Source organism: Elaeis guineensis, chromosome 8 (genome assembly GCF_000442705.2).
Source record: "Elaeis guineensis isolate ETL-2024a chromosome 8, EG11, whole genome shotgun sequence".
NCBI classification, from domain to species: Eukaryota; Viridiplantae; Streptophyta; class Magnoliopsida; order Arecales; family Arecaceae; genus Elaeis; species Elaeis guineensis.
This window is the reverse complement of record NC_026000.2, coordinates 131,664,339-131,676,297: the sequence shown is the minus strand read 5'-3', so window position 1 is coordinate 131,676,297 and position 11,959 is coordinate 131,664,339. Positions and strand designations below refer to the sequence as shown.

The window sequence follows — 11,959 nt, the reverse complement described above, 5'->3', positions numbered from 1 at the left end:
ATCATGCTTTTTAAACTATAGGCTTATACTTAATTTTATTTCTTCGTGCCTTTAATGTTGTATACTCCAATTTTATGTTGACCATAAAGTACTCGACTTTTTTCCCCATCCCACACTTGTACTTCAATTAATGAAAATTCGACCAGGGGGTGTATTGGCATCTTAAAGTTGTTTGGTTATTCTGACATATTTTACCGTCAGAGGAATGAATAAGATTCGCTCCCTAAGCTCTTGTCAATTTTCTGCCAATCTCTTGTTGGATGACTTTTTTTTATATTATGATTTGTCTTACTTCCACTTTTTTTTTTTTTTTTGAAAGGCTCATGTGGTAAAGCAGTGCACCTTTAATGTGTACATTCCTACATTTTCTCAGGTGCTCTTTAAATATGTAATGTCTCTTCGGTTGTTGAAGTTCTGTAGTTTATTGCTGGATTGGAGCTATTTGTAGTTGCAATTTAAGTGTCGTCTGCAATCACTTGATGCAAATCTGACTCCCATCACTTGTTACAAATGTGATAAAATTAGGGAATGGAACAAAACCTCCAAATTTGCTTTTGATTGAAGTTTGTTGATGTAATAGTCAACAGTTACCAGACTCGTCTAATGACCTAATTCTTGGCAAATAGGAATCGCTAAAACTTAAATTGATGGCTGAGGAGAGCACGTGCAACATTTCCTCCAATCCTAGCCGCTGGACCTTGGGTCCAAAAAGGTGGAGGTTTGAGCTTTACTCGTGACAAAAGAAAAGTGATTCACAAAACCTTTGCAACTTTCATTTCAGTACAAAATGCAAACTTGTATTGCCTAGTAGTTGGGCTGATCCTACCTGCTAATGGTTCATGAAGATGGAGTTTTATTTGGGTCGAAACAAATTAGAATGGGTTAAGGCATGATCTTGGATCAGAATATGAGTGGTTATTCTTTTTTTTGTGAGTACAAGTTGTTTAAATCATTTCAGAAAGGGCTTCTTTCTCCTGGGTCCGCCACTTCTGCCGTCTATATGCTCTTAATTATCTTCCTGCATGGAGAACACACAGTCAAATAGCACCAACACCATTTTACTCAGCGGTGCCATACTCACTTCAGCTTTTTTTTTTTTTTTTTTTTTTTTAACTCCTAGACCCCCTTCCTCTTTATATTTGCATTTTTCTTTTTTCTTTTCTTTTTTTTTTAATGCTGTTAGGCAAGAGGCAAGAGAAGCCCACGATCATGTCCGAACCTCTCTGGAGAAGATACTCGGTGAACATTAATCAAAGTAGAACGACCAGCAATGGATAAAAAAGCACCTCTCCAACCATCCAGCCTCTTCTCAAATCTGTTAATAGGGAAGATCTCAAATCTTAAGGCTGCATGGCTACGATGTCCACAGTTAATGATAACAGTAATGCTCTTCTGAGTAAGAAAATTTTGTTAGTGTCGTTTCAAGGATGTTATAGAAACTTAAAATCAATATAATACTTGAAATGGCCTTATTAGGTCAAGTGATATCTAGCATCATTATGTTCATCAAGAAAATCTAAATGTCAGGTAAGCTTGACACACTATTAGGTTATAGACGTATGATGGATAAATCAATTGCCTCACGCAAAGTAGATATCGACAACTATGAAATGAAAGGTTTAAGCTCCTTTATTTAGCTAGATAAAGAAAAGACAATCTGCTAGAAAGGTCCTCCTTAGCTCTCCAAATCCTAGTGTAATAGTAAAAAAATGTCCTTACCTGTGAAGTTTGAATCCTTGGTTTTTATACTTTGCATGAGAAGTCAATGGTACATTGAGCAATTGAACTTGCTGTCGTGTCCTCCTAAAATCTAGAAGTTGAAAGCTTTGTGCTTCGGCAATGTATCATCATGTTTGAGATATCCGTACTCCAGTTCAGTTTTACTAAGATTTTTTTGGAGTCCGGTTGTCATCAAATTGTTTTTTGCCACTGCATCCTTTCTTGGGGGATGCCTGGATGAAGGTATCCCTAAACAAAGTTCATTAAAATGTTAGGCATTGTGTGAAGACATGAAATGAAGGATACACTTATTTTGATTGACTCTTATTGAAGAAAAAGACCACCAAGATTGCACCTAATTAACATCTCATGGAAGAATTATATCATTCTTGTACTCATTCATTAAACTCTTTCCTCAAAAGTAAGAAAAATTATTTCATTAAACCTGCACTGAACTTTTGGAAGTTGAGTATTCCCTATATATTGAATCCATAGCAACCAAGAAAAGAGTATGGTTTAGCCGATACAGAACTAAAACAAATTCCCTAGATTTTTCGACATAATATTCTCTTATGTTACAAGAATTTTGCCTTACAGAAAACAAGAAACTATTAAAGCATCATTATTCATATACTTATATCCAGAAATGCATCTGATTCTGTTTGAAGTGAATAAAATAAACAAAGGACTATATTGATAGAGATTGAATCCATGTTCATGACTTCAGTGGTGGAAATTAGGCTGATCTTGTGTAAGAGGTATTTTGAGGGATAGACGAACCTAAGGTGATTAACCGCCAGAATCTAGTGTAGATTTCATGGCATTGGAGATGGTCGTCCTCCTTTGCCTATTACACTTATTATTTTTTCCATTCACTAAGCCAAAACCATTGTCTACATGGCCAACTTGGTGGCTGGATGCATCGTATGTTGAAATGATGACCCATGTTTTACTATACATCCAAATGCTGATCCCCAACCTTGGGTATATCATATGCTCCAATCCATCTCCTCGGAGAAAGAAAAGTTCAGAGGAACCATCCACTCCATCCTGGTCCAGTATTATGAGTACTTTCAAACTGAAAAAGAAAAATGAAAATCAGGATAAAAGGTGCTTCAAAGAAATCTAACTTACTTGCCACTTGATTTTCTTATTCAAGAGGCCTTTAAAGGTCCAATAAAACAACAATGAGAAGAGCCATTCCCTCTTGATCTTACCTAGACAAATAAGCTGCTCTTTGTTTAGTAACCAAAAAAAGAAAAAAAAGGAATCCAAAAAAGAAAAGAAGAGAACATGAACATAAATTGTAAGTGTTGTGATATAAGCTGTAAACAATCGCGAACAATCACAATATGGGTTGAAGCTCATCAAAGCTGGTGAGACCAAAAAACAGAGCAACAGCTTGCTTGTTTCATTTATATTCATGCAGGAGTCGAAAGATAGATATCTAACGAAAGAAAATTAAGAACAACAATGCCATGCAATACTGACATATTGCCTTCATCAAAAGCCAAGAGAAGAAGGGAGAGGGTACAGCTCTCCATCACCCCACCATCATGAGAGTGAGGCTGTACTCTCTCTCTTCTCCCATTAGCCTTGATGATCTCTCCTTCACCTGGATGCCCTTTGCCTAAGTGACCCCTTGCCTCCTACATATAAATAAGAAGCCCAAGGGTTAAAGGTAAAAGGAACCCCAGCAAACACACAACATAAATAATTCACTAGTGCATTTGGACCTTCTCAATGGTGCACCCCCACCTCTCCTAATCTACATGAGGTGATGTGAAAGACCAACCATCTGCTTCCCTGGCCACTGCTTCAGTGTGTAAGCATATTCTTTTGGCTACCAGCATTCTGGTGAGAGGTCTTGCCACTGCAGAACTAGAACTAAATAGAAATTAAGGGATGGAGCCTACCCACAAAGATGTGGGAATTCCAAGTGTGGGGAAGGGAGAGGTTCTACATTGTTGCATGTTGGCAAAGTCAAGTGCATGTGCTTCTTTTGGGGCTCTATTTGACCTTTACCCAAATCCACTTTCTGGACTTTACCATTGAATCCATTGTGCTACTTTTGGGGCTCCATTTGACCTTTTTCCAAATCCAGTCCCTGGTCTTAGTGGGGAAGGCTGTGGATTCAGAAGATGGTGGCCTCATGCAATGGAATCCAACAAGGTAGACAGTGATGCTGCCCATGATCTTATCCAGAACTGCTGCAGTGTTCCTTGAGATTTATTTAAGCTAACTTGTTAAACCTCAACATGCATGTAAGAGTGAGATTTCAGTTTTTGTATCCAACAATGAAATGGCTCAATATGAAGCTAATCAATATGCTACATGATTTTGTTTCATAGGTTATTGAAGAGTGAAAAAATTATGTTTCTTTCAGTAGCTGTGGTTTTAGTCCTTTAATCTTTCATCATTCTTTTGTGTCTTGGTTACATTTCTTTAGTAGAAACAAGATGGAATTCCATCTGAGTCTCTTTTTCCTTGGAAGGAAAAGAGGGAGGGCAGAGACCACAAAAATTTGTTGGAGGAGAAATATTATACCAAGGGCCAATGAGGGAAGATAGTATGTGAAGTTTAGTATCATCCCTAAATAATGGAGTCCCAATGGGATGGAAGAATAAAGAAAGAGGACAAAATAGCCTTCGTAGTGGATCATTTGTTCAGGAAGATTCCTTGAGTCCTTTCTAACCAAATTATCCCATATCCTACTTAGCTTTCTTTCCATCAACCAAAGGGATTTAAGAAAGGAGCCCAGTCTACCTCTTACTTCCAATGTTTTCAACAATATCGATCAGAGTTGCTTCATAAATGGACACAGCAACAAGAGAGTATCGATGGTTTCCTGAGAATTGTCGGAAAGAGCAAATCCCATTCATACTGGTCATCTTTTCTTAGTGTGTCTCCTGTTTTTGATAGCTAGACACACAAACTATTTATCCTTCATTGGGGCCTTGACTTTCCAAGGGCTAAAGCACAAGGGTAAGTCATTCCCCCACGGTTCAGGAATCTATAGAAAGATCTCGTAGAGAAGAAAGATGATGTCCATGTCATGAGTCATGTTCTGAAATTTTCCCCTTCCTACTTATTCCTTGATCTAGCTTAAATACAATTGATAGAGTTTCAGAGTTATTTTTTTATCATTTAACAGACATGTAAATTTGAGATTTCTTCAAATTTTTCAGAGTACACCTATGATAATCAAGTGATGAAATGGTGAATTGTGATTTGCAATAGAGCTAATCATTCTGCTACACGATTTTGTTCCATGGACTGCCAATGGGGGAGTGGAATTGTTTGTTTGTAGCTTTCTGTGTTTAGTCCTTCAATTGTCATCATTCTTTTTCATTTCATAAACAGAAACAAAATATTCCACCTTTTGCTGGAGGAAAAAAACAACTATGTTCTAAAATTTCTGTGTTATTAGAAGCAATCTTGAAGATATCATGGACTACAATGTGGACTACTTTCGGTAGGAAGTTGCTTTTTTATATATCATGAACTATAATGGATTATTTCTAGTAGGAAATTGCTATATGAATTGCTACATGCCACAATTTTGATACATTTGGACACTGCTTTAGTCAAATCCTGTTCACTCAAAAGCATGGATTGGAACCCTGAACCTCGCCCAACTAAACCATTGATCAGGGTAACTGTTGGAGTCTGTGAGAGAGAGGGTCAATCCACTTAGCTAAAGACAAAAATCACAAAATATTTCCTGACTATGGAAATGCTATAATGCAGCCAAAAGGAGAACTTTGTGCTCTTTGGGTGGTGGATGTAACAGTGCTGCAGTGACTATTGACCAAACAAGTGGCCTACTTAAAAAACAAAAATAAAAGACAAGTGGCCTAGTTGTCTCTTGTCACTCAGAAGACCCCAAAAAGTTGTCCCATGAAATGCTACCACCAATGTGAGCTATTAGCTTCTGAGCTTGTTATGCAGCTCAATAAACTCTCCTTTAGATCCATTACTTAAGAGAAATCAACAATAAGGTGATGCAAGAGGCAGGTTAATATGCTTCACTTTAACATGCAAACCATGTAAGCTCACCTGCCGACATATTTTCGCATGTCTAGAATGGAGCAAGTGTCACCTAACAATAAGCTCACCTACCGGCCATGGCGTGTCAATTTGCTAGCTAGAATGCCCTACCAAACTTCTTTTGTCGATCATACTGATGCTGTACTTCTGCAAGGAATGGTTGGATCTTTCCAATGTTCCAACAAGGAAAAGCAGAAGGAAATTGGACATTTCAGATGGTAGAGAACACTAGTCACTCAAAGCATGGTATTATTTCTTGCACATTCTCTTAACTGCATCCATGCTGTATCATTTATCGCAATCAACGACGGGAGTGAAATTTCAAAATTATCAGTGAAGCCATATAATTCACATGATTCAGGTGTCTGGGTTATTTGTTTTCAACCGAGAAGCGCTGCAACAATTACACATACTTGGCCACTGCTTGCAGTATTATGCTGGACAAGCAACTGCCACTGCCAGATGAGGCAGCTACTGAGGGTACAAATTTCAGTGCCCATGAATTTCTTCAGTGTGAAGGCTCACAGGAAAACTGTTAGGCTTTTCATTTATTGGGCAAAATTGAAGCCAAATAGTGCATCCTCTCCGTTTTCAAATGAATTGTTTGGGCAACCCAAAGAATGCTTTCCTTCTCCCAACAAGAAGATGCTAGACGGCAAATGATGTTTTTAGGACTGAAACTGGCAAGATATCTTACCAAAAAGAAGGAAAAGAAGCATCACTGGAAGCAAATCAAGCAATGGGTTTCGAGGTGCATTACCGGCTTCAGAAATGGTTGGCAGATATATCAGTTTCTGTTTGAAGCATATAAGAGCTGGGATCTTTCATTTCGTATGTAAGCATTCCAATTATTTATGTACATCATTTACAGTAACAGCTAAAAATATTGCCTGATTCCTTTAATTTATTGTGAATATCAGTGCTTGGTCGACCTGCTGGGTTGGACACTGTGAACTGTTTACCGTCTGGCTTTTCTGACACAGAGCAATGTTAAAGACAACAGGACCAAATTGGCTTGAGCTGTCTAATTCTAGTGCAACAAGGCTCGATTAACCAAGCAGAGGAGAAAACAAAGGCCCCTTTTTGGTTAGATGCCTTTGTATGCTCTAGTCATAACACAGTAAATAAATGATATCTGTACAGCCACCAAGTTTCTCCAGTACCTACCTGATTGTCAGAATGATATTATAATTTCAGCTAGTTTGTTAAACATCCGGACAGGAATATTCAGAGAGAAATGACACCAGTAATGCTGAAAGAAAAAGTTGAGGAAGCCTTTAGTTAATTTCCTAGCCCACTTTAAGGAAAAAGGGGTAGTCTCCTCTCAAAATGAAGGGAAAATAACCGAGTCCCTAGTGTCCACAGAAGCCCTATGTGGGAAAGCTTAGAAAATCTAAACAACAAAAAATTTCTTTTGCCAAACCAATCTTGTGTGAGAGGACATCTTGGTGACCTGTCTGAATTCACGGTTCAGAAGTACAACGTCCATGCCTTTTCTAGACCTTTGGTTGCTGGAGATATCACTACCTCCTAACCGACTACCACACTGCTTCATCGACCTCCATTTGAAAACTTTTACTGCATCAGCACCCCCCTGCTCGGAGAACACCATGCCCATGGCAGCCTTAAAGCAGGTGAATTCTTGGTTCCGGCAACAGTTATCTAACTAGGTAACTTCGTGATGACGGTCCTTTGCTGGAGCCAGCATGGATTTCCTCTGGGATGTCTCCCTCTACCCTCTCTTGCAGACATGTGGCTGTTGGCTAGAAGACCATGTGTTCTGGCTGACCCACACCACAACTTATCACCAATGAGTCAAGCAGCAGGTAGGCTGGCAGCTTTTGCGGCTACTCTCAAAGGAGATTGTAGCTGGCAATCACAGATACCATAGGAACTACAGCAGATTGTTAATACCAATAGGTCAGCTTGTATATCGAAAGTGTAATGCAAATGTACCTTGTGCGCCTGTAATAAATTTTGAAAGCTTTATGTCCATTTTGAAACCCTAACGAAGCTTACTGTAAAGAAATTGAACCAAGTGCAGGATTCTCCTTCAAGCTGAAATTGTAAATATAGGAAATCACTCAAACCACCCATCTTCAATAAAAGTTTAAAAAAAAAAAAATGCACAAAGGTGGCGCCATAGTTCTTCTCTAGCTGTTAGCATGAGAATGCATTTTCTGATTTAGCCACATAGTGAGTACACAAGCAGAATAGCATGGGTTGCTTTCTTTACACTACTCTCCACTATTTCAGAGTTGAAGATAAACATTGATGGCATATCTATAAAAGTTATTTTCATTCCATAGCGGTGTGCTGGATGCTGATTGCTGGGAAGATTTTGAACTGAGTATAGAGTTGCTGGTGGGAGCAAGAATGTGACATCCATCTCTTAAAATCAATACTGAGATCCATCACATCTCAATGTCTTCCAAATCCGGTAATGGAAAGCGAAGGATAGCAGCAATTCCAGTCAGTTGTGCCAGTTCTGTTTGATCACAAATTTGGAAATTAAATTTGAAGAAATTGTGCTTCTTATAACAATCTATATAACCTGCAAAACACCCTGTTCGCACTATGGATTCCATTAAAGTTCATTCAATCCTAAATGAGCCTTCTCAAAGTATAATGCTGAAAGAAACTACTAAACTTTTCTCACAGCACTATCTGTCCCCTGGAGGTTGCAGAATATCTTGAAGAAACAATAGTGAGAGAAAAGGAGAAATAGGAAAATATACTCACGTTCTCCAGATACATGCATCGAAGAAAATATGTGAACAGTGCCACCAGAATCTTTGACTGACTCAACCAATTTAATGTATTTTTGCCTTGTTGATACATCAGAATTTCTGGAAATAAAACAATTAACTTACTCCATATATAGTCAAGAAACATGGACTTGTGAGCAATAAAGGACCACATACAATAAATGATTAAATAATAAACGGAAGAATATAATGGAAGTCTTCAAGACCAGAAATTTATGACTGCCGAAATTAAGAAAAACCCACTAGTTGTAATCCATATTATCAGACAAGAAGCTTGCAAGTTGCAACTATAGATGCTTAGTTTGACACGCATCATTGCCGAAAACTAGTGAAACAAAGCTCCATTAGTCTTTTTTTCTTACAGATAAGGTATTCTGCATTGCCAGCCTAACGCAATGCATGCCAATTATCTAAATTAATCCCTGTATGATCATTTTTTTACTAAATAAAGGGTTAGAATTATTTCCTTTCTTCACAAATACCAAGCTGACTCAACAAGTTTTTTGTGACATATATTCAATAGGGAACATTGAGGTCCATCCCCTAGATTGACTGATGCTTTATGTGTAATCTCTGTTGACTGAAAGTTTTATTCCCCTTGATTTCAATGGCTATTTTATGTTGACATCTTGGCCAAATCTTAATTTCTACTGACAAAACAAATTATTGAGCAAGATCTGTTGAACTATGCCAAATTGTCCGGTTTGAGGTGCACCGGATCGGACCGGTCGGTTACGAGAACATTTCATTCATTCAATTCAAAATGGACCCTTACCACGCCTCTGGAAGAAGAGAGGGATGGAAAGAGCGGAAGAGAGAGAGGGGGGGAAGAGAGAGAGAGAGGGCTTGAAAGCCTTCTAGGCTCGTGGATCAGGATTGCTAATTTCAATTAAGTGAAGTCGGCAAACCATGTGCCGATTTCAATTCGAAATCAACAAAAAAGTGAGGCCTACAAACTATTTGCCAATTTCAGTTCAAAATTGAAAAAATAAAATTCGATACATCCCGGCATGGCATGGTACAACTCATACCATACTGTGCGCCTGTGCGGGTCGTCAATCGATATGAGCAGCAGTACGGTTCAATGAACCTTGAGTTTACATTGGTTTGAAGAAAAATGGCCCTTATTTTACATAGCAGAAAAGATGATGCTAAGAGAAATAGAGGCGGTAGGGACTTGTTTACAATATAGTAAAGAGTCCCGACTTAAAAGAGATTTATCAGAAGGATAGGTAACAAACTATGGGTTTACTCATCTTTCTTCCATCATTTTCAAATGAGGTTGGAAGTTGGAATCTAGAGGGATCAAGTTTTCAAACCCAATACAAACTTTTTCTAGACATTTAACCATAGATCCCCTCTTTCTAGCCCTAGTTTGTGTTTATTTCTCAGGTACAGGTCCATGCAAAAAAATGGATAGGCTAGTTGGTTTAGGTAGGGGTGCAAACGAGTCGAGCTACTCATGCTCGACTCGATCGATTATTATTGAGCTCGAATAGCAGGATACTCGGCTCAAAAGCTCGCGAGCCTACTCGAATTTATATATATTTTTAATAATATTATTTTTATTTATAATATTATATATTAATACATATATTATTAGTAGGCTAAAACTCGACTTCGAGCTCGAGTATAACTCGGTTGATATTCAAGTCGAGTCAATCTCTACCTATTTTTTATCGAGCCAAGTTCGAGCTTGGGATATTAAGGCTCGGTCGATCTCGAGCCGAGTTTTGAGTTCGGGTATTTTGAGTCAAGTCGAGCTCGAGCTTCTAGCTATTCGACTCCGCTAAGTTTAGGTCCATATAAAGATTGGGCTAGGCATGAGTTTATTCTTCACAACCTGATAATAAATTGGTTGTGTATCGGTTGAGGGGTTTTTTTGACTCAACTTGAATTTGTTCCTACCCAAGCCCAACATGACCTGATACATTACCACCTCTAAATAAAAAACATGAGGGAGAAAATTATAGTGAAAAAAGTAATAATGTAGTTGCCTAATTTGTTTCATTGGAAAAGCCTATAAATATTAATATTCTTCATTTGATTTTGAATAGTACACTAAATGTATAGCATTGAATCAGACTGAAGCTCGAAAGAGTTTACCAAACCCCACATTTCTAAAGTACAGTTTAACACTACAATTGCAAGGGAACATGTAAAATAGATTCAAAAGCCAATAATTTTATAGATGGAGGTTCACTTAGCTAAAATAAAATAAATGCTTACTTAAAAAGACTATCTGTGATCAGAAGAGTTTGGATAGCCATGCGCTCATGTGCAACCTCAACATGCTTAGGCCCATAACAAGCACGAGCAGCATCCTAAAAATACCCAATTATTTTGACATCAGATTTCAGAAAATAGGTCTAGATCCAATGAATTAGAAGAAATTTTAAAAATACCATGCAAAAATTTATCATACAAGAAATAGGATTTCGAACATAGCAGCCTGTTTACATACTTATGACATAGTACTTCCAATATATTATAGATATATTTGAACAACTGCAATTTATACTGGTTTCAGTTTTCAAGACTTAAGCAAAAAGAACAGTAAGATAACAAATAGGAATATAAAGCAAGTCAATTTGCCTAGATAGAGCCAGAAGTAAACTAAAAAGATGTGTATGAGCACGCACGTGTGCATGCCAGCATGCATTTGCACATGTATGCATGTGTGTGCGCTTTGCATGTGCGCATTTGTGTGCATCAATAATCATTAAAGGGGAGGTTTGTGAGCTGTTCAAAGGGATTTACACAGGAACCATTAATCTTCACAGACTAAACTATTCTTATATTGTTATCGTACCGAAGAAGGAAGAAAATCTATGAGTGAAGGATTATATCCCAATTTGTCTGCTCAATGGATTATTAAAAATTTTCTCAAAGACACTCAGTCTAAGGCTATCAAAACTTCAGGATTCATTAGCCTCACCAAACCAGTCTGCATTTATAGAAGGAAGACAAATAGATGATTGCTACCTGAACGCATCAGAGATCATCTCCTTCTATAAGAGATCAAGATCAAAAGGGCTGCTCTATAAAATAGATTTTGAGAAGGCTTTTGATAATATCAACTGGAACTTCCTTTTATCTCTAATGAAAATAAGAGGATTTGGACCAAAATGGTGTAATTGGATCAAGAATAGCCTGGAGACCAGTAGAATGGCTCTCATCATTAACGGTGAACCAAGCAAATAGATTATGGCTAGAAAAGGCCTCAAATAGGGTGATCCATTGTCACCTATGTTGTTCATCATTGTTGCACGTCTTAGAAAGAATGCTCGAAACAGCTGCGGCAAATGACCTGATTGCTGGCATAGGATCAAAAGAAGTCATGGAAGATATTCACAGCTTACAGTTCGCAGATGACACGCTCATTTTCTATAATGCCAGCAAAAAACATGCAGCCAATCTCA

The 11,959-nt window shown here is 37.9% G+C and overlaps 1 protein-coding gene across 5 annotated transcripts in view; it reads right to left on the bottom strand.

Annotated features, from left to right (window-relative positions):
- Positions 1-6,937: 6,937 nt before the first annotated feature.
- Positions 6,938-11,959, bottom strand: part of LOC105049603 (protein PELOTA 1) — a 45,611-nt gene continuing 40,589 nt past the window's right edge. The window contains exons 14-17 of one of the 5 annotated variants that reach the window (XR_012143208.1): positions 10,767-10,861; positions 8,512-8,618; positions 7,726-7,827; positions 6,938-7,663 (exon numbers count right to left, since the gene is read on the bottom strand). Coding sequence is in view for 3 of the 5 variants with exons in the window: in XM_010929311.3 (XP_010927613.1) it covers positions 8,184-8,257; positions 8,512-8,618; positions 10,767-10,861 (276 nt within the window). In the remaining 2 variants the exon portion in view is untranslated. Of the gene's footprint in view, positions 8,258-8,511; positions 8,619-10,766; positions 10,862-11,959 lie in introns of all 5 variants that reach the window. The other 4 variants (XR_012143209.1, XM_073261641.1, XM_010929311.3 and 1 more) reach the window with 4 other exon arrangements.